Source organism: Oncorhynchus clarkii, chromosome 14 (assembly GCF_045791955.1).
Source record: "Oncorhynchus clarkii lewisi isolate Uvic-CL-2024 chromosome 14, UVic_Ocla_1.0, whole genome shotgun sequence".
NCBI classification, from domain to species: domain Eukaryota; kingdom Metazoa; phylum Chordata; class Actinopteri; order Salmoniformes; family Salmonidae; genus Oncorhynchus; species Oncorhynchus clarkii.
This window is the reverse complement of record NC_092160.1, coordinates 4538979-4561503: the sequence shown is the minus strand read 5'-3', so window position 1 is coordinate 4561503 and position 22525 is coordinate 4538979. Positions and strand designations below refer to the sequence as shown.

At 44.2% G+C, this 22525-nt stretch overlaps 1 protein-coding gene across 7 annotated transcripts in view; it reads left to right on the top strand.

The window, feature by feature from the left end:
- Positions 1–22525, top strand: part of LOC139366153 (collagen alpha-1(XXIII) chain-like) — a 220588-nt gene that overhangs the window by 193659 nt on the left and 4404 nt on the right. For 4 of the 7 annotated variants that reach the window (XM_071103310.1, XM_071103307.1, XM_071103308.1 and 1 more), the window contains 21 exons: positions 2778–2849; positions 4071–4151; positions 8547–8573; positions 8744–8770; positions 8928–8981; positions 10371–10433; positions 10548–10592; positions 10973–11050; positions 11154–11177; positions 13403–13447; positions 13570–13614; positions 13838–13909; positions 14023–14076; positions 14288–14353; positions 14482–14508; positions 16384–16443; positions 16526–16597; positions 16722–16748; positions 16846–16899; positions 20122–20208; positions 21905–21997. In XM_071103310.1, coding sequence (XP_070959411.1) covers positions 2778–2849; positions 4071–4151; positions 8547–8573; positions 8744–8770; positions 8928–8981; positions 10371–10433; positions 10548–10592; positions 10973–11050; positions 11154–11177; positions 13403–13447; positions 13570–13614; positions 13838–13909; positions 14023–14076; positions 14288–14353; positions 14482–14508; positions 16384–16443; positions 16526–16597; positions 16722–16748; positions 16846–16899; positions 20122–20208; positions 21905–21997 — 1173 coding nt within the window. Of the gene's footprint in view, positions 1–2299; positions 2360–2777; positions 2850–4070; positions 4152–8546; positions 8574–8743; positions 8771–8927; positions 8982–10370; positions 10434–10547; positions 10593–10972; positions 11051–11153; positions 11178–13402; positions 13448–13569; positions 13615–13837; positions 13910–14022; positions 14077–14287; positions 14354–14481; positions 14509–16383; positions 16444–16525; positions 16598–16721; positions 16749–16845; positions 16900–20121; positions 20209–21904; positions 21998–22525 lie in introns of all 7 variants that reach the window. The other 3 variants (XM_071103313.1, XM_071103314.1, XM_071103311.1) reach the window with 2 other exon arrangements.

Sequence of the window (22525 nt, the reverse complement as noted above, 5' to 3'; positions counted from 1 at the left end):
CTACGGTATTTGCAGCTTGCTCGTTGATTGGGTGTTGATAGATTAGGTGACAAGTGTCAGCCAATTAGCGGGATGGGACTCTCAGTCAGTATATGCTGCTGAATAAGAGTTTTGGGGTATACATATCAACTATTTGCATTTGTCGTCTGTGTTAACAGGACTTGATAATATATTGATGTAGACAGTAGGAGCACACACAACCAATGTGGTCCTGTGTGGCTCAGTAGGTAGAGCATGGCACTTGCAACGTCAAAGGTTGTGGGTTTGATTCCTGCTGGGGCCACCTATATGTATATATCTATGCACGGATGACTAAGTCACTTTGAACAGAGCTCTACGGATTTGCTGAATTGTATACATTATTATCAATCCCCTGCCCAACACTCTGTCAACACTGGGTTCTGATGCCAACTCTCTACCTCTGCCCCCATTGGAGAGGATAAGAGGAGACACACAAAAACAGGAAGTAGTCATGCATCACTGTCAGTGTGACTTCCTGTCGATCTGTCATCATTACTGCCAGTGTTGGCCAAAAAGTGGACTCAGATCACATACACATGATGGCAGAGACATTAAAAGATACTCAACAACCCAGAATGGCAGAGACATTAAAAGATACTCAACCACCCAGGATGGCAGAGACATTAAAAGATACTCAACCACCCAGGATGGCAGAGACATTAAAAGATACTCAACCACCCAGGATGGCAGAGACATTAAAAGATACTCAACCACCCAGGATGGCAGAGACATTAAAATATACTCAACCATCCAGGATGGCAGAGACATTAAAAGATACTCAATAACAAAAACAAAAACAAAAACAGCCACCACTCTACAACAGAAAGATATCACGATGATTTTACTCGAGGCTGTTCAAAGCACCTTTGAAGAAGGTCGACAAACATTCTAGCTCAAGAGGCTCTCCATCTTTAAGACAAGACTCTTGACTGTTGCGTCCCAACAGGGAGCAACTGTGTATTTAGGTTCATCTTCAGACTGCGATGAAAGACATGCCATGGTGGGGTTTTATCCCAACCCAAGCTGTCCTCTCTCTTTCCCTCAGTGTGGGTGAGATAGAGGGCATGGTGGATAGGAGCTTAGAAGCTAGACAATTTTTTTGTCTTACTGTCAGCCTGATGTTGGAAGAGTAGGATCTAGAGTTTTCCACACACACACACACACACACACACACACACACACACACACACACACACACACACACACACACACACACACACACACACACACTGAGCCATGTGGTCAGAAGGAACCCAGGCTGTACAGTGTGCATGAGGTGTAGGGGAGATGAGTGTGTGACACCCTTTCACTCTATAGTCAGACTCTGTGCTATAAGAGATGATCAAATGTGGTCTTCACGGTAGGAATGAGTGAGTGAACGAGACAGAAGAGAGGGGGAAAAGAGAGGCTGTGGTGTCGGAAACCTCAGCTGTCCAACGATCGCCGCAGCCCACTAACAGAAAACTCATGACCAGACTGGCATATCTCTCTCTCGTTCTTTCTCCCTCTCTTTCTCTCTCTCTCTCTCTCCCTCTTGTCTCTGTTCGTCTTTTGCTTTCTCTATCTTTTCTCTCTCTCTCTCCCTCTCTCTCTCCTTCTCTCTCCCTCCCTTTTATTTCCCCTCGCCCACCAACTCTCTCTATCCCTCTCACTCGTCCCTCTCTCTCGTCCCTCTCTCTCATCCCTCTCTCTCGTCCCTCTCTCCCATCCATTTGTTTTGTTTTGTAAAGGAACTCAAACAGAGTTGCTGGTCTCCATATGAGTTATCTGCCGACAGACTCTCTGTTCTGTTCTGCTTGAGAGGAAATGATCATAGTTACTGTCTGTTGGACTCCAAACACAACCTCCTCTGTGGGTTTAAAGAGATGCATTATTATAGAGTGAGTCACACATATATTGGTTTACAAAGAAAGAAAGGGACATATACAGCAAATAGGTACAGACTGGTTCACATATACTTAGATATGGATTTCTTGGAGAGTGGATAGATTATAGAAAGGTCCAAGCCCCGACTATACATTATTATTTATAGTTGGTGCTATTTGATGACTATTTAGTGTACTCTACAGCTATGTCTAACTGGGTATGACGAGATATGAGTACCGGTAGTATACAGATCAATCCTTCTACATTTTAACATTATAGACACCCATGTGGCGAATGGATTGTCACACACCTGTTGAACGTGTACCTTAGCCACATGGTGCTCCACCTTTCCTCCGACAGGTGACTCACCCTCCTCTGTGTTTCTCCCCTCTCCTCCCCCCTCCTCCCCCAGGGCCCTCCTTCCCACAACTCATACGCAGGTCTGCACAGTAATCAGATCCTCACCGTTAAGGTTTGTCCCTCGTGCCCCTCCGTAGCCTTGTTCTCCCAGCAGGCCCTTGCTGACCTGCCTGTCTCTCTCCGCTGGACTACAGTTGCTGGGTCACCTTTGACCTCTCAACTCTGACCTATCAACCCTGACCTCTTACCTGGAAGCTTACTCTGTCAGTCTCTCACTTCTCAGCACCTCACTCTGTCTCTCCTTGGAGAATGGAGGGAGACTTCAGCCTGAAATCGGTCCCCGACTTATTTAATCACTGATTTCTTGGTATTTCTTTCTTTCTGTTTCCTTTCCCTCTATCTCTCTTTCTCTATCCACCTCTCTGTCACTTTCTCTTTCCATCTTCTGCTCTGCACCCTCTCTGTGCTTCCCTCCATCCCTACTCTTCCTTTTTTCTCTCTCTTCCTCCTCCTCTGTTCTCCTGGTTCAGATGGTCTTTCCCCGCTATGACCACGGCTTTATGTCTGGTGACCAGTCCAACTTTCAGAGACGCTTGATGAAGGTACACCTCCACTAAGGCATGTGTGCACCTCTAACCACCTTTAACCCGTTCACTGCTGGTTGATATCTCTTATTCACTGCTTGATATCATGTCTCTCACCCTTTTCTTCATTGTATCGCTCTCTCTCTCTGTTATCATCTCTCTGCTGCTTTCTCTCAGTTCATTTATCTCCTCATGCACATGTGCTGTGTTCTGTTTAATGTGTGTGTGTGTGTGTGTGCGTGCCCCCGCGCGTGTGTGTGTGTGTGTGTGTGCGCGTGTGCGTGTGCGTGTGCACGTGCGTGTGCGCGCGTGTGTGTGTGTGTGTGTGTGTGCGTGCGTGCGTGCGTGTGTGTGTGTGTGTGGTGTGGTGTTTCTATGGTGCCTATTTCGTAACATGACAAAACCAATAGAAAACATATCAGGAAAACTACAGGGCCACATGTTAGAGCGGGTTTAGGATTGTGTGCTTTTCATTATATTGGGAATAGAACAGCTTTGTTGGTGGAGTCCTCTGCCTTCCAGAACTATGTTAATCGTCTACGCAGGGAAACGAGCCTAGAGTCTGGTGGATGAAGACCTTGATAGAATCAGTCTAAATGAAAAGGCCCTTGTCTCACACATCTCACCACAACACACAGGCCCAGACCAGCACATACATTATGTCTGTGATTGAGAATGCTGGGAATATCCATGTGAATACCATGAGAAGACTCTGGGGAAGCATTAACATGAAAAGGGCTTACTTTAATCGTTAGATTAGATTACTTCACCACGGTGTGAAAATACTGGTGTGGTCATTTATTTTATTTGACCTATTTTTAACTAGGCAAGTCGCTAAGGAGATGCCTGAGTGGGATGTAGCGCTAAGTGGGTTAAGGGAAATTCTGAACTGGCGAGGAAGGACGTTTTTGCCTTGTAAATTGTAATTCCATTGGTAAAATACCCTTTCATGTGTTGTGGTTTATTTTGGCTAGAGCAATTAAATGAAACACTTCATTTCACAATTCAGTTAATGTTGTGTTTAATACTTAGTTAACACATCTCGTGCCTGGGAGAGTTTACATGTATACGCTTGGGTGTGTTTGTGTGTGTCATGTGGTAAATAATGTATTTACCATTCTGGAGAGAAAAACAAAACATTTGTGTGTGTGTGTGTGTGTGTGTGTGTGTCCATCACCATCTTTTCTAATTTCTTCTACCATGATTTCCCTCTCGTATCCCTTTGTTGTCGTCCTGCAGGGTGACCAAGGGTCCCCGGGCCCCAGAGGCCCTCCTGGGAACACAGGCAAGGACGGGCCCCGCGGCCCCGCTGGAGAACAGGTATCAGCATTACCTTACACACACATATAAACACACACATACAGGTAAAGGTAGAATAGATAAATGTAACCCATATGCACGCACACACACACATAACTTCCCATTGTCTCCGTCACCTTCTCCTCCCTTTTTCCCCTCGCTCTCTTTCTCTCTCTCTCTCTCTTTCTCCCTCCATTTACCAATACTGTGTCCTATCTTAGTTCCATGTAGCTGATGATGGAGAACGAGGTTACCGCCACTAAGTTTCTGGGCACTCTAACACCTGTCATCAGTAACTGTTGAACACAATAGTGTTGACCTGGTCGTGTTGACCACATGGGCGTGACAGTGAGAGACAGTGAGAGACAGTGACAGGATGGTGAGGGGAAAGGGTGTAATAAGAGTGCAGTGAACCCACATCGACAGAGCCTACTGTGGCTGCCAGCGAGCTGCGGCTTACTTAAAACAGCCCAAAATAAACCTCATCTGGTTTCTGTAATAGAAGGCCACAAAGTGATCCAGCTAGCCCTAGTCTCCCACCAGTCGGCCCTACCCCAGCTCTATCACTCTGTGCCCCTGTAACAGATATGGCACTCTCTCTGGGTTCACCCACAGTTTTACTGCCTCACCAAACAATACATCTTTAGCCTTGGGCCGCCACTGTTTCTCTAGATTAACTTTAAACCAGCCTGGGGTTATTTCATCTGGAGCCACTGCCTCAAACTGTGGTTGGAGATCAGTGGGACGAGGAGCCGGGGTAGGGGTTTAGGTCATTTGTGTTTATCCAAGATCACAAACGAATGCACTGTTACCCATATTGGCAGTTGGCATGGTGTCAAAGCTGGACTGTGATGAAAAATGTCGGTTAGACAGGGCAAGAGGAGGGCTGGCTGCAAAACAAATATGGAGCAAAGTGCAGAGACGGACAAAAGAAAACAGACTTGAGTCATAAACGAGGGTGTAAACAAATTGCTTGTCCTTTTATTTAAACATAGTCCCGTTGCAGAGCAGAAAACAACAAAACAAAGCAACGTCCATGTTGTAGACAGATGTATGAGTGAGAGAAGCAGAGGAAGGAAGAGTGGATCTGTTGTTCTGCTCTTTCTCCCTAGTGAATGACCTCAAACCCTCCTCGTTACTGAGACAGGGATGGAGGGAGAGAGAGTGAGAGCGAGCGAGCGAGCGAGAGAGGAAGAGTGGGGGGGGGGGGGGGGGGGCAGAGAGAAAGCACATAGGCTGTTCTGTGACATCGGATAATGAGAGAAGGAGGGCAAAAGGAGAGGGGGTTCAGAGAAAAGATTGCCCAGTGGCATCGAAAGGTAAGAGACAGGAGTGGAAAGAAGAGAAGAGTTATGGGTGAGAGGGGCACAAGAAAACGATACGGTCCAAAGGTGAAGGGTGAGGGGAGAGTGTGTCGGGCGGTGTGCGTACATGCCTGCACCCATACGTTTAGAGTGGAGAAGGAAGCCAGATGGAATACACCCCTGTTCTCAAGTAGGCAATGGAGAAAATGGGATATATGAGGAGAGAGTTAGCGTAACTTCACATTCCTAATAATGTTTGTTACTGTAGACCAGTAGGTGCTTGAGTGTGTAAATAAACAGACAACTTGCCTAAGAGACAAAGCGCTGTCTGTCTGTATGAGGGGCTACGTACACGGAACATCTCTCCCGGCCTGGCCTCTCCATGGATTATTTCAACACGCATGGTTCTACACCAAGCATACAATTCATCCACCTGGGACACACACACAAGCACACACACATTTGTTTTACTATCCTTGTGGGGACCAAACAATTGATTCCCATTCAAAATCATATTTTCCCTAACCCCTAACCCTAACCCTAAAACTAACCTTTAACCTAACGCTAACCTTAACCATAACCACAAATCCCTAACCCTTAAAACCTACAAAGGGAAGCGCAACCGCGAGCTGCCCAGTGACACGAGCCTGCCAGACGAGCTAAATTACTTCATGCTCGCTTCGAGGCAAGCAACACGAATGTGAGCATCAGCTCTGTGTGATCACAACCTTAGAGATCACGCTCTCCCTAGCCGATGTGAGTAAGACCTTTAAACAGGTCAACATTCACAAGGCCGCAGGGCCAGACGGATTACCAGGACGTGTACTCCGAGCATGCACTGACCAACTGGCAAGTGTCTTCACTGACATTTACAGACTGAGTCTGTAATACCAACATGTTTCAAGCAGACCACCATAGTCCCTGTACCCAAGAACATGAAGGTAACCTGCCTAAATGACTACTGACCCGTGGCACTTTAAGTGCTTTAAAAAGGCTGGTCATGGCTCACATCAACACCACTATCCCAGAAACCCTAGACCCACTCCAATTTGCATACCGCCTCAACAGATCCACCAATGATGCAATCGCTACTGCACTCCACACTGCTATTTCCCACCTACACAAAAGGAACACCTACGTGAGAATGCTATTCATTGACTACAGCTCAGCGTTCAATACCATAGTGCCCTCAAAGCTCATCACTAAGCTAAGGACCCTGGGACTAAACACCTCCCTCTGCAACTGGATCCTGGACTTCTTGACGGGGCACCCCCAGGTGTTAAGGGTAGGTAACAACAAATCTGCCATGCTGATCCTCAATATGGGGGCCCCTCGTGGGTCCCCTCCTATACTCCCAGTTCATTCATGACTGCATGGCAAGGCACGACTTCAACACTATCATTAAGTTTGCCGACAACACTGGTAGGCCTGATCACCGACAACGATGAGACAGTCTATAGGGAGGAGGTCAGAGACTTGGCCGTGTGGTGCCAGGATAACAACCTCTCCCTCAACGTGATCAAGACAAAGGAGATGATTGTGGACTATAGGAAAAGGAGGACCGAGCACGCCCCATTCACATCGATGGGGATTTAGTGGAGCAGGTTGAGAGTTTCAAGTTCCTTGGTGTCCAGATCACCAACAAACTATCATGGTCCAAACACACCAAAACAGTAGTGAAGAGGGCACGACAAAGCAGGAGACTGAAAATATTTGGTATGGGTCCTCAGATCCTCAAAAAGTTCTACAGCTGCACCATCGAGAGCATCCTGACTGGTTGCATCACTGCCTGGTATGGGAACTGCTCGGCTTCCGACCGCAAGGCACTACAGAGGGTAGTGCGTATGGCCCAGTACATCACTGGGGCCAAGCTTCCTGCCATCCAGGACCTCTATACCAGGCGGTGTCAGAGGAAGGCCCTAAAAATTGTCAAAGACTCCAGCCACCCTAGTCATAGACTGTTCTCTCTGCTACCACATGGCAAGCCGTACTGGAACACCAAGTCTAGTTCCAGAAGGCTTCTTAACAGCTTCTACCACCAAGCCATAAGACTCCTGAACAGCCAATCAAATAGCTACCCAGACTATTTGCATTGTCCCCCTTCCCCCTCTTTTACACTGGTGCTACTTTCTGTTTATTATCTATGCATAGTCACTTTAACTCTACCTACATGTACATATTACCTCAATTACCTCGACTAACCGGTGCCCCCACACATTGACTCTGTGCCGGTACCCCCTGTATATAGCCTCGCTACTGTTATTTTACTGCTGCTCTTTAATTATTTGTTATTTTTATTTTTAACTTGTCTATTTTTTCATTTAACACTTATCTTTCTTAAAACTGCATTGTTGGTTAAGGGCTTGTAAGTAAGCATTTCAGTGTTGTGCATTTCAGTGTTGTATTCGGCGCATGTGACAAATAAGATTTGATTTAATTTGATTGGAAACCCTAACACCTGAACCCAAAACTTAACCCTTAACCCTAATTCTAACCCTAAACCTGAATCCTAAGCTTACAGCTTACCCTATCATTTTCCCTTGTGGGGATGGGCAAAATGTCCTTGTTCTATTATCCCTGTGAGGACTTCTGGTCCACACAAGGATAGTAAAACCAAACACACACACACAGTCAAAAGTTGCATTTGGTGGATTCATTCTAATCACCATTGGATTCCAGCCAAGACGTTTGAAAGGGAAGATGCTCTGTGTTTGTTTGTGTATGGTACCTGATTGTGTAGATGAGGTCATAGAATGTCTTCTTATAGAAAAAGGAATGAGGGGTTATGTATGCCCAAAGCCATATACATGTCTTTACACACGTGGTTCATTGTGAGCCGGGATACATGTCCTCCAGCATAGGAAGATTGAGCCAAAAACAGCTGGACATACAAAACATGTCTCACACATGTGGTTCATTGTGAGCAGAGGTACATGTCCTCCAGCATTGGAGGATTGAGCCAAAAACAGCTGGAAATGCTTGACATGATAGCAGGCACATAACCAAGACTCTATGTGGGATGATAAAACACTGACCTCCTGTGGCTACTCCACAGAATGCACAATGTCTAATGGAGACCTGGATGTGTGACTTTCTGCTTGGTTCTCCACAGGGTTTCCCTGGTCTCGATGGTGTGGAGGTGAGTCTGTTATCCAAATGTTTGTGTTTCTTTGTGTTTTGACAGTTTTACTAGCACAAGAGCACATGACATGGTACCGCAGCTAGAGACGTGCTATTTCGTTTTGGGCACTAGCACGTGCAGGCGAGTAGAGAGATTATGCGCCAACTACATCTCTTTGTCATTCACAGGGACAGGCAGGTGTACCTGGAAAGCCGGTAAGTCTTGCCTCTATGTCCGTACACATACAACAAAATACACTATAAATGTACACTCGATATGCATGGAGTTCACAGTATATCTGGCCGGATGCATACAATAGGGTACAAGTTTGTGTTGTGTGGTTACCTTTGTTGACCCCTTGTGCACTCTCAGGGTGAAGATGGCGAGCCAGGATACCCAGGGCCACAGGGACCCCCAGGGTCAAAGGTGAAGATGATGCTAACGCTAATTAAGGAGTTAGCCATTGCTAACACTATTAGCTGCTTATTACATGACCACACTCAGAGTTGCTCCTACGCCTAAACCTCCTTCTCTTCTTTTTTTAATCTCTAAGTCAGACTGTGTTTTATTCCCTCTCTCTCTCTCTCTCTCTCTGGCCGTCCCTGCCTCTCATATCTATCCCTTTCATTCCTCTTTCTTCACTTGTTTCTGTCTGGAGTTTATCGCTCTAAACAGGTCTTGGGTGGCATGGATAGAGACATCAAACACATTGCTTTCGCTTTCATTTGTACCCTCATTGCGCTCTCTCTTTCTCTCCCCATCTCTCCCTCTCCGCCGAGTTAGGCCTCTAGCCAGTGCTAAACACTCTCCTCTGTTGTAGTGATGTCATGGGCTTTTTAAAAGACTCCAGAGACTACACATGCCAGGCACTCGGCACTGACTGCCTCTCTATCAGCTTCAGTCTGTGTGTGTATGCGTGCGCGTGTGTGTCTGTGTGTGTATGCGTGCGTTTGTGTGTCTGTGTGTGTATGCGTGCGTGTGTGTGTCTGTGTGTGTGTGTATGCGTGCGTGTGTGTGTGTCTGTGTGTGTATGCGTGCGTGTGTCTGTGTGTGTATGCGTGTGTGTGTGTGTCTGTGTGTGTATGCGTGCGTGTGTGTGTCTGTGTGTGTATGCGTGCGTGTGTGTGTGTCTGTGTGTGTATGCGTGTGTGTGTCTGTGTGTGTATGCGTGCGTGTGTGTGTCTGTGTGTGTATGCGTGCATGTGTGTGTCTGTGTGTGTATGCATGCGTGTGTGTGTCTGTGTGTGTATGCATGCGTGTGTGTGTCTGTGGGTGTATGCGTGCGTGTGTGTGTCTGTGTGTGTATGCGTGCGTGTGTGTGTCTGTGTGTGTATGCGTGCATGTGTGTGTCTGTGTGTGTATGCATGCGTGTGTGTGTCTGTGTGTGTATGCATGCGTGTGTGTGTCTGTGTGTGTATGCGTGCGTGTGTGTGTCTGTGTGTGTGTGTATGCGTGCGTGCGTGCGTGGTGTGTGTATGCGCTGTCTGGGAGTGAGTTGAAGTGAGCTGCTGTTTGTGGTTACTGAAGTTTTTATTCTGGAAGAACTGCTCAGCTCCAGCTCAAACGGCTATGGCCAGGAATAGAAGGCCTGCTGGCCTTTCTACAGTCTGTAACACAGGCCTGTTTTATGGTGTTAATCCCTCTCTGTTCCTCTGGTGTTGTTTTTCACCACTTCCTCCTTCCAGCTATACCACCATAGATGGAACTGACCAACTATAGCAGGCCTGCAGTTTTTTTATGATATTGTACTGAACACATTATTGTAAAGTGACTTACCTACGCCTAAGCTACGTGTTTTCTTTCTGTGTGTAACAGGGGGAGGCTGGTTTGCTGGGAGAGAAGGGGGAGAGGGGCATGGACGGACTCCCAGGGTTTAAGGTGAGACATATCCTGTCACCTCCACACTAATACATGAGAGGTTGTTTCTCCTATATGGACACAGCCAATTCAAAGGCTTTTGTTCAACTGTTTGTGTTTGCGTGTATTTTGTAGGGAGACAAAGGAGATATCGGAGAGCAAGGCACCCAGGGAGACTTGGTATGTGCACACAGCCTAATCACCACCAAAGATCATGTTCACAGTTGTCTGAGGCTACCTTTTTATGTACTTTTGATGCTCATGAGCATCTCAATCTCTCTCTCTCTATATATATATATATATATATATATATATATATCTTTCTCAATATCTCTCTTTCTCGCTATCTCTTTCTCAATATCTTTATCTCTTTCTCAATATCTATCTCTTTATCTCTTTATCAATATCTATGTCTTTCTCAATATCTCTATCTATCTCTTTCTCAATATATCGCTCTCTATCTCTTTCTTAATATATCTCTCTCCATCTCTCTCTTTCTCTTTCCCTTGATGACTCTCTCTCTCATTCTCTCTCTCTCTTTTCTTCACCACTTCTCTTAGGGCTATCCTGGTGAAAAGGGGGTTCCTGGCTCTACTGAGGTCATTGACTTCAATGGGAAGCTACTAGAAGCCTTCCAGGTGAGACCACCCAGTCAGAGACGTAGACAATGTGTTTGAAGGCCCATAGAGTATCATAGAGTTATCCTGACAGACTTAACACGCTGCTCTTCCTTCCTGACAGGCCATCCAGACCATCAGTGTCGGGGTAAACCACTGTCACATCACGGCTTTGTAGATGTGGTCTGTGTAGTCAGTGTGTTCTCACACACACTAATGCATAGACATAGGCGCATACACTCATACACGTGAGCATACACACGGGTGCCTGTGTACACATGTAGGTTCTAAGACCAGAGTGAACAACCCCTGAGTGTTTGTGTAAGGAGGACACTCTGTCCCACCGCCCTGACATCAGACACAATAGATATCACTACTCCATCACCCACAACCACCAACTAACCAGAGACATAAAACCAAAGTTTCCTGCAACCAGCCACTGTCCTCTCATACATATATATATACAGGATGCAACACCAAGCTACCATAAATACCTAACAGCTGGAACACAGCCTCTGATATTACATAGCCTGGAGTGACATTCTCAATCATGCAGAATCAAAACATCATTCATTTCACTTTTCAAATGTATTTTTCCCATGCTGTGTTATTGTTGCCTCACATGATGTGCGGCTTGAAGTTAACCCTGCTGTGTGGCGGTGTGATCTGTGATGTTGCTTGGCTTGAAAGAACTAGAATGATATAATATCCTATTTGCGATTTTTTTTTTCTTGCTCAATCCAGTCGGGACACATAGTAAAGAGAGAGGGAGATGTCTTTTAACTCATTTCACAGTCTAGGCACAAACATCTTCTCTTCATGCTGGGCCCCATGCTACATGCTAATAAGAGATCCCTATCTCTTCACTGGCGTGTGCTTCGGATTCAAAAACACTATCTACATGGGGTCCCCAGGTTTAGAGTAGGCCCGTGCATGCTATGCTTGAGACATGACTGAGTTACACATGAGCTGGTCACAACATAGACCTGAGATCTCATCAGTGTTCTGAAGCCTATCTATATTAGTTTACATACTGGTGAACTCTTACCCAACCCAAATCCGTTTTGAATAATTTCACTCGCTTCGTGATGGGCCATATTGATTCCATCCACATTTGGGTGATGCAATTGGTGCTTCAGAATTCATTCATTTGTTTTTACAGCTTTCAAAGTATCCGTGTGGGTGGCCATCGTTTCAGAAGATGGAGTAACTTGGAACAATAGTTGTTTGTAAACCCTTTCCGTTGCCATAGTTTCGAGTTTGGAGAAATCAACATGTATTACACACCTCTGGGAATTAATCGGATTTCCATCTTTTATTGCTTCAAGAGGTCACACACACAGCCTCTGCTTTGTGGCGAAGCACCACCACCGGAGGCACAATGGCTCCATGTCCCTCACATACAGCATGCAGAAATAGAACCATGCATTAGCAACCAAGGCATAGGGTCAGCCTTCTCAGCCCTAACCCAGGAACCGTCCATGCTGCTGTGAGAAAATGTCAGTCTTGAGTCCAGGTTTCCATTCTCCTGCCCTGAGAGGTTGACTCCATCCTGCCCCATTAGCTGTGTGGTTAGAAGAGGTTAGGATGCTATTAATGCTATGGTAATAGCTCTGGGTAGGTCAATGGGGCTGTATCCTCTTTTAGGTTTACTGCTGGTGGGTGTCGGAGGTCTTTGCTGTGGTGTGTGTGTGTGTGTGTGTGTGTGTGTGTGTGTGTGTGTGTGTGTGTGTGTGTGTGTGTGTGTGTGTGTGTGTGTGTGTGTGTGTGTGTGTGTGTGTGTGTGCGCGCGCGCGCCATCCCCAGCTCCTTGCTGGACTTGATCCACTTTCCTATTGTTTGCTCAAGACTCCAGAGTCCTTCTCTGAGAGTTCAACCCCAGGTTAATAATAAACCAGCCATGTCGTGTGACATGATGCCAAGGCATTGTGTTCAGCCAACCGCATAACCTGACCCAATAGATCAATTTTATTGCCGATTTGCACCAAAGCATCCATAGCAAAGCTGGTCCTCATCAGAGAAACGAGAATAATGATCCGTTAGTTTACTGAGAGTGTTGTATTGTGAAATCCACCATCCATCCACAATGTTTTTCTGTTTTTGCCCTACACTGGCGTCTTGAATCCCACAATTGCTCTAAGGATAATACATACATAATCCACTGACTCTGAGTTAAGATGCTTGTCTGAACTGACCTACTCAACAAACAATCACAAACAATCACTGCCTGATGAAGAGTGATGGAATTGGATATACGTAGATTTATCCATGGATTTGATTGTAATTCTACTAACAGACTACTGAGACAGATCGACTTGCCTGGCTGATGTTTTGTATTTTGTGTAACCTCTCTGTCTGTCTGTCCCTTCCTAGGGCCCACCAGGTTTACCGGGGCCCCCGGGGCCCCCAGGAGGAAAGGTAGGGTCTTATTTATATACGCATGCCATCTCTTCCATCCATTGTGTCTGAATCAATGGAAGTCAATACTCTTTGAAGGTAAATTGTCAGTTGGAACTTGTGTCTTTTCCTCACTACTCCAGGGAGAGCTAGGCTTGCCTGGGACATCTGGACTAGATGGGGAGAAGGTACAGACACTCTAATGTCCCTTTGACAGTTTTTTTTTATAACCCACGTTGAATCACTGTGTCACTCCAATGTTTAGAAATGTTGCACATTTATATATTTAGATTATACATTTATATAACTTATTATCTGGAATGATAATGCACATGATTAATCAGAGTTGTCCTGAACCTCTCACCTCTCACCCTTTGACCTCTAACCTTCTCTCCTCTTTACGGTCCGAAGGGAGATATGGGGGAGACGGGGTCGATCGGAGAGAAAGGAGAGAAGGGAGAGATGGGTCTCTCTGGGCCAGGGGTAAGTAGACAGACGGGAATCCAAAGTAATAACCCCTTTCATCAGAGGTGTATACATATTGTCGAGTAGCCTACTGCAAAGAGATTTAAATCCCCCCTCTCTGTCTGTCTCAGGGGATGGATGGACAGAAGGGGGACAAGGGAGACTCCAGGCTGGAAGATAACCTGGTAAGTAAAGCACACGGGTGTATACGGTATTCACACACTCAATAGTTGTCGTTGAATCTGCATCATATTGGCATTGAACGCTGCTTCATGTGGAGCATAGCTTGGCAGACAGTGGAATTACATATGGTCTGTATCTCTCAAAGGACACCTTTGGAGATACAACCATTGATATGTTCATCATCTTTAATGTGTTTGTTGTTCTGTTATTCAGGTTCAGATGATTTCTCAGCCAGGCCCTCCCGGCCCCCCGGGACCCCCTGGACCTACAGGGTACATGGTGAGTGTCACTATATGAGTGTCTGTGTGTCACCTAAAGAGTTTCACCCCTCTGTTCCCCAATATGATGTGGCTGAATCATTTCAGATACTTAAGACTGACATGAAATGATATCTTTGTGTGTTCCAGGGCCATCATGGAACGCCTGGCCCTAAGGTAAGACTAGAAGGCCATCGAGGTACAGTAATGTCTGTCTTCACATTGTATTTGTCACGTGCTTCGTAAACAACAGGTGTAGACTAACAGTGGAATGCTTACAGTGCCTTGCAAAAGTATTCATCCCCCTTGGCATTTTTCATATTTTGTTGAATTACAACCTGTAATTTAAATAGATTTTTATTTGGATTTCATGTAATGGACATACAAAAATCAAAATTGGTGAAGTGAAATGTTAAAAAATAACTTGTTTCAAAAAATTATAAAAAATAAAAAACAGAAAAGTGGTTTGTGCATATCTATTCAGCCCCTTTGGTATGAAGCCTCTAAATAAGATCTGGTGCAACCAATTACCTGTGTGTTATCTAAGTGTCACATGATCTGTCACATGATCTCAGTACCTGTTCTGAAAGGCTCCAGAGTCTGCAACACCACTAAGTGAGGGACACCATCATGCAAGCGGCACCATGAAGACCAAGGAGCTCTCCAAACAGGTCAGGGACAAAGTTGTGGAGAAGTACAAATCAGGTTTGGGTTATAAAAAAAGATCTGAAACTTTGAACATCCCACGGAGCACCATTAAATCCCTTATTAAAAAAATTGAAAGAATATGGCACCACAACAAACCTGCCAAGAGAGGGCCGCCCACCAAAACTCACAGATGAGGCAAGGAGGGCATTAATCAGAGAGGCAACAAAGAGACCAAAGATAACCCTGAAGGAGCTGCAAAGATTGGAGTATCTGTTCATAGGACCACTTTAAGCCGTACACTCCACAGATCTGGGCTTTATGGAAGAGTGGCCAGAGAAAAGTCATTGCTTAAAGAAAAAAATAAGCAAACACGTTTGGTGTTTGCCAAAAGGAATATGGGAGACTCCCCAAGCATATGGATGAATGTGCTCTGGTCAGATGAGACTAAAATTTACTTTTTGGCCATCAAGGAAAATGTTATGTCTGGTGCAAACCCAAAACCTCTCATCACCCAGAGAACACCATATCCACAGTGAATCATGGTGGTGGCAGCATCATTCTGTAGGGATGTTCTTCATCGGAAGGGACTGGGAAACTGTCTAGAATTGAAGAAATTATGGATGGCGCTAAATACAGGGAAATTCTTGAGAGAAACCTGTTTCAGTCTTCCAGAGATTTGAGACTGGGACAGAGGTTCACCTTCCAGCAGGACAATGCCCCTAAGCATACTGCTAAATAACACTCGAGTGGTTTAAGGGGAAACATTTACATTTCTTGGAATGGCCTAGTCCAAGCCCAGACCTCAATCTGTGGTATGATTTAAAGATTACTGTACACCAGCGGAACCCATCCAACTTGAAGGAGCTGGGGCAGTTTTGCCTTGAAGAATGGAAAAAATCCCAGTGGCTAGATGTGCCAAACTTATAGAGACATACCCCAAGAGACATGCAGCTGTAATTGGGGGGGGGGGGGGGGTGAATAGTTATGCAGGCTCAAGTTTTCTCTTTTTTGTCTTATTTCTTGTTTGTTTCACAATAAATAAATAAAATGCATCTTCAAAGTGGTAGGCATGTTGTGTAAATCAAATTATACAAATCCCCCCAAAATCCGTTTTAATTCCAGGTTGTAAGGCAACAAAATAGGAAAAATGCCAAGGGGGTGAATACTTTCACAAGCCACTGTACTTACAGACCTTTCCCAACAATGCAGAGAGAAAAAAAGTTAAATAAACACACAATGAGTAATGATAACTTGGCTTCACCGAGTCTTTGTGCAGGGGTACAAGGTAATTGAGGTAGATATGGACATATAGGTAGAGATAAAATAACTAGGCAACAAGATAGATAATCTGTACGTGCTCTTGAGTGATGTAGAGTGTACTGAGTATAATGTGTTCCCATGCAGGGAGAGCCTGGAGACAAAGCTAAAGGGGAGAAGGGAGACATTGGACCTGCTGGACTGAGGGTGAGTGATACTGTAGAATAATAGATTATGAGCTGCACCCGCTGATGATGGTGATGATATCTAATGTGTCTGTCCTCCCCAGGGTGTTGATGGCCCTCAGGGTCCCCCCGGCTCCACAGGATTGGTGGGTCTCCCAGGGACCAAAGGAGAGAAGGTGGGTGACAACCCTCATTATCAAATTACCTTAGCATATTAGGCTTACGATCATTGCATATCATGGTTTTCCATGGTCTTGGTCATGGTGGTACTGATGCATTCAATAATGTGTGTGTTGACAGGGCAAGTCTGGGGAGCCTGGAATGGATGTAAGTATGAAATAGGGTTTTTGAACTTTGACCTACCAGACTATATGACACTGGGGATTTCACTGCAGCCCACACTAACCTGTTCCTCCCTCTACAGGGTTTCCCAGGCCTGATTGGAGAGAAGGGAGACCGGGGAGACAGAGGAGACAAGGTGGGGGGAGCATGTTCTTCCCTTCTCTAGCCCACAGTTCTGCTATTATGCACAATCAGTGTTGCTGCACCTGTATGCTTACCTGCCACCATTGAAGCAGGTCTCGCCAATTTAAAGTTGGTGGGTTAGCCAAGACATGTTCATTCCATTAAACATTGGTTAAAGATCTGAGATGGTTGTAATGGTTATTGTACGGTCACTGTACTACAGTGACTACTTGGTGATGAACCATAAGTACACAAGCGTGCTGTAGGGAGCTGTAGTTGTAAATACACTGGGGTGAGTTGTAGTTCTAAATATGTCCACCAAAATACACGACGTGAAACCTGCATGATGAGCGTTCGAAATCCCGTTTTCCCTCATCAGTATTTGAAGTCTCTGTGATGTGACAACCACTATGCTAGTCTACATCATTCACCCTCCCCATCTGGGGTCAAAGCCCCAAAGTACCAATAAACAACCATTTGCCTTTGTAAGCTATGCCTTTAATGAAAGTAATAAAGATAAATGAAGTAAATATGAGTGTCTAAACCTTTTCCCGGGGTAGCTCTTATAAAACTAGGGTTGCAAAGGGAGGGTAAATTACTGTAGTTTACCAGTAAACTACTAGAATTTTGGTATTTTTCAAAGATTTTATGTAATCTATCACAAGACATCTAATGGCCCTTTTGGGTACTTCAGATTATCAGAGGAGTTTGTAATTACTCTGTTCCTCTTTCTGGCCCCATCACATGTAAAATATATGAAATATGAATTGATTGTAAATAAGAAATGACAAAGCTACTAAACATTATGCTAAATACAAACCGTCAATTTAGGGTGTGTCCGTAAATTCAATCTGGAGTGCCAGAGCGCGCTTAGTGTGCTCTCGGGGTGTTCAGAGCGCACACTGGCTGAGGAGTAGGGTTGATCCGAGTGTTCTGACCTCACAACGGCAGTCAAGCACCCAAGCTAACTGGCTAGCATTGGCTAGCTTGCTTGCTACTTCCAGACACAAATGAGAGAACACCTCACTCTGACCATTTTTCTTACCCTAGTAGACCTGGTTAGGATGTTTTCATGTTATCCAGAGCATTGGTGCCTGTAACTGTGCTGCTGGCAACATTTACTGACACTGGCCATATTCAACAGGTGTTGAGCATTCAGCGTTTGTGAATTCATCAGTTATTCTGCACTCTGGTATACTCAGACTCAGCGCTCTGAAATTGGAGCAGATAGCCAGAGTGAATTTATGAACGCACCCTTAGTGCATACCTTTGGTGATAATATGAGAGTTTCAGCATGAAATATCCTTTATATATATTTTTTTAACACTTGTTTTTTTTTACTATGTCAATATGTATTTAGTTGTCTATGTTTTGGCGGCAAACTGGCGGCAGTTGTGAAAAAAGATAATAGTCGGATGATTTGTGGAGGTAATTGAAACAATGCAATTGTTGATTAGATGCTATTTCATTAATTAGGTTATTTTCTCTTGAACCAATTGTTCTTTCTATTAGAAACTGGTTTATATCCGCTGCAGCAGGGTGCTCTATTCTTCATTCCACTTCTGCATAGTTGTCTTGCTGGACTGTTGGTCTCTTCTGATTCAGGTGTTGTGCTGTTAGCATGGGGGGTAGTGGGGTGAGGGGGTGTTGGACACTCTGCAAGGGGCCCGATGGTACAGGGTGGTGTTGGACACTCTGGATGGGGCCCGATGGTGTAGACACAAGATTGAAGTGCTTTTGAACAGGCAGTAGGTGCCAAGCGCACCGGTTTGAGTGTGTCAAGAACTGCAACGCTGCTGGGTTTTTCACGCTCAACAGTTTCCCGCGTGTATCAAGAATGGTCCACCACCCAAAAGACATCCAGCCAACTTGACACAACTGTGGGAAGCATTGGAGTCAACATGGGCCAGCATCCCAGTGGAATGCTTATGACACCTTGTAGAGTCCATGCAGCATCAGGTTGTTCCTCATTACACATCGAATATTTTTCACATCTTCCACATAGGAATCATTGCAAAACCTCTTGCATGATCGCTTCTACACAATTTTAGGTCCAGTCTTTGGAACTTAGTTTTTTTCTAGATATGCCTATTATATTATGATCAATACATCCAATGGGTGTGGATACGGCTTTAGATCAGATTTCTGCCACATTAGTAAAGATGTGATCAATACACGTGGATGATTTAGTTCCTGTTCTGTTTGTAAATACGCTGGTAGGTTGACTGATAACCTGACCCAGATTGCAGGCATCGTGTTACAGCTTGAAGCTTATTTTTGAGTGGACAGCTGGATGACAACCAGTCAATATTTAGGTCACCCAGAAAATATATCTATCTTTTAATATCACATACATTATTGAGCATTTCGGTGGTCTTTACGCATTCGGTGGTCTATAGCATCTTCCCACAAGAATAGATTTGAAGTGATTTTAGATTGAGGTCATATTACTTCTATGTCATCTGACTTGAGATCCTCTCTCAGCCTAACAGGAATATGACTCTGGACATACATACAAACACTTCCTCCATTTGCATTTCTATCTCTCCAATGTATTCTATAACCATGTACAGCTACTACTGCATCGTCGAAGTAATTATCTAAGTGTGTTTCAGAGATGGACAGAATGTGTATGCTTTCTGATGTTCGTATATTATACATTTAATGAACCTTGTTTCTCAGGCTACATATGTTAATATGGGAATTGTTTTTGTCCTTTTCTGGGTTGCTATTTTTAGTGATATTCTGAGAGGCTGATCCGAGGTAGACATGTCAGAGTAGTGTTGGGTTAGGTACTCTGAAAATATAGTTTATCAAGCCACCAACTACTTCACACTGGAAGAAGTTGAGCTACAGTAAAGCTACCCTTAACGGAAATATAGTTGGTTAGCTGAAGTTGCTTTGAAATCTACCTCGTGAAAAATTATCATATCTAAATCTGAAATGTCATATAATAAAAAAAATTGTGGGGGTTTTGCGAGAAAAGGCTATGTTTTTGGTTGAAAATATAGTGTTTAGTTCCAGTAGTTCCCTTCGCCATTGCAGGCTATACAACAAAAAAATGATTGATTACTGAAAACACTACAAAGATTATAATTTAGTTCAACTTCAACCAAGATACTGCAACATGTCGTTGAATTATTAGTTGAATTGCATTTAGTGGAACTACTCCCCAACACTGCATGTCTGACCCCTCTCTCTCTCTCTCTCTCTCTCTCTCTCTTTCTCTCTACAGGGTGACCGGGGGACGGTGGGGAAGAGAGGTCTGAAGGGCGGTAAGGGGGAGCAGGGTCCTCCTGGACTGGACCAGCCCTGTCCTGTGGTATGTCACACTCAACTGTGACCTTTCGTCCATGAGCCTATGGACATTTAGCTCCTTTGACCCAGACTTGATCAAATATGTAACAACTTTATGTCATTACAATTGTAGATACTTCACTATGGACTTTTTTCATTTCCATCTCTATTTCTATGATTTCTTACTACAGTGCCTTCAGACAGTAATCACACCCCTTGACCTTTTCCACATGTTGTTGTGTTACGGCCTGAATTTAAAAAGCATTATTAAATTGGGATTTTTTTCTTCTCCACTGGCATACAGTCAGTACACACAATACCCCAAAATGTCAAAGTGGAACGTTACGTTTTTTTTACATTTTTACAAATTAATCAAAAATGAAAAGCTGAAAAGTCTTGAGTCTATAAGTATTCAACCCCTTTGTTATGGCAAGCCTAAATAAGATCAGGAGTAAAAATGTGCTAAACAAATCACACTCAAGTCACACTCTGTGTGCAATAATAGTGTTTAACATGCTTTCTGAATGACTACCTCATCTCTGAACCCCACACATTATCTGTAAGGTCTGTCAGTCGACCAGTGAATTTTAAACACAGATTCAACCACAAAGACCAGGGAGGTTTTCCAATGCCTCACAAAAAAAGGAACCTTTTGCTAGATGGGAAAAGAAAGTTATTAATTACACTTTGGATGGTGTATCAATACACCCAGTCACTACAAAGATACAGCTGTCCTTCCTAACTCAGTTGCCGTAGAGAGGAAGGAACCGCTCAGGGATTTCAACATAGGCCAAGGAAACAGTTACAGAGTTTAATGGCTGTGATGAGAGAGAACTGAGGATGGATCAACAACATTGTAGTTACTCCACAATACTAACCTAATTGGCCGAGTTAAAAGAAGGAAGCAAATCCAATACAACACATTACTGAGTACCACTCTCTATGTTTTCAAGCATAGTGGTCGCTGCATCATGTTATGGGTATGCTTGAAATTGTTAAGGACTGGGGAGTTTTTAGGATAAAACAATTAATGGAATGGAGCTAAGCACAGGCACAATCCTAGAGGATTGGCAAACAGTTGCAATGTAGTCCGCTACTCGTGTGTTTTCCACCAGACACTGGGAGATGAATTCAACTTTCAGCAGGATAATAACCTAAAACACAAGGCCAAATCTACGCTGGAGTTTTCTTACAAGGAAGACAGTGAATGTTCCCGAGTGGCCGAGTTACAGTTTGTACTTAAAACTACTTGGAAATCTATCGCAATGCCTGAAAATGGTTGTCTAGAAATGATCAACAACCAATTTGAAAGAGCTTGTAGAATTTTGAAAAGATTAGTGGGCAAATGTTGCACAATCCAGAGGTAGAAAGCTCTTACAGACTTACCCAGAAATACTCACAGATGTAATCACTGCCAAAGGTGCATCTACAAAGTATTGACTCATGGTTGTGAATACTTATGAAAATTAGATATTTATGAATTACATTTTTATTTCTTGTTGCAGTATGTATAAAAAAATATATAAAAATATGTTTTCACTTCGTCATTATCATGTAGTGTGTGTATGTTTTAATCAAATTTGAATTCAGGCTGTAATACAACAGAATGTGGAGTAAGTCAAGGGGTTTGACTACTTTCTGAAGGCACTGTGGTATTCTGTGTCTATGGGGCGAATGTACGTTCAGAGTGTGTGTAACACTAGGTTGGCTCTTGCTGACAGGGTTCTAGTGGGACTAAAGGACTTTCTGATGAGGAGGTACAGTCCGCTCCTCCTCCTCTTCCTCCTTCTGGCCCTGAGGCCTCCTGTCCTTTGGTACAGTATCTCTACCTGTTTCTACCTTTCCACCTCTTTCCTGCATTGTGTGTCTGCCTTTTTTCCCTTTTCTATCCCATGCACTATGTCCCTTAGTCCGCTGTCCCATTCCATTGTGTGTTTGCAATCTGAATTCTGTCTTCTTTTCTTTTTTTTTACATCAGTAGGCAGGATGGTCACAGGAATCCATAGATCAGTATAATTCCAGCTCCATATTGTTGTTTTTCTTATAAAGATTGTGCTGAGTTGCGTTGTGGTCTCGGTGTGGTTGTCGGTTGTTAATGTGCTGACTTGCATGTGGGATGGTATTGTGCTTTTAGAAGCTAAAATTACTATGCATGCTGATGATTGCACGCTCTACACATCAGCACCTACAGCCAGTGAGCTCACTGAGACTCTTGGCAAGGGGTTACAGTCAGTGTTCGAATGGGTAAGGACCAATAAACAAACTGGTCTTAAATACAGCCAAAAAACAAAAGCATTGTATTTGGTTCAAAGCATTCTCTTAGACCTAAACCTCAACTGGAG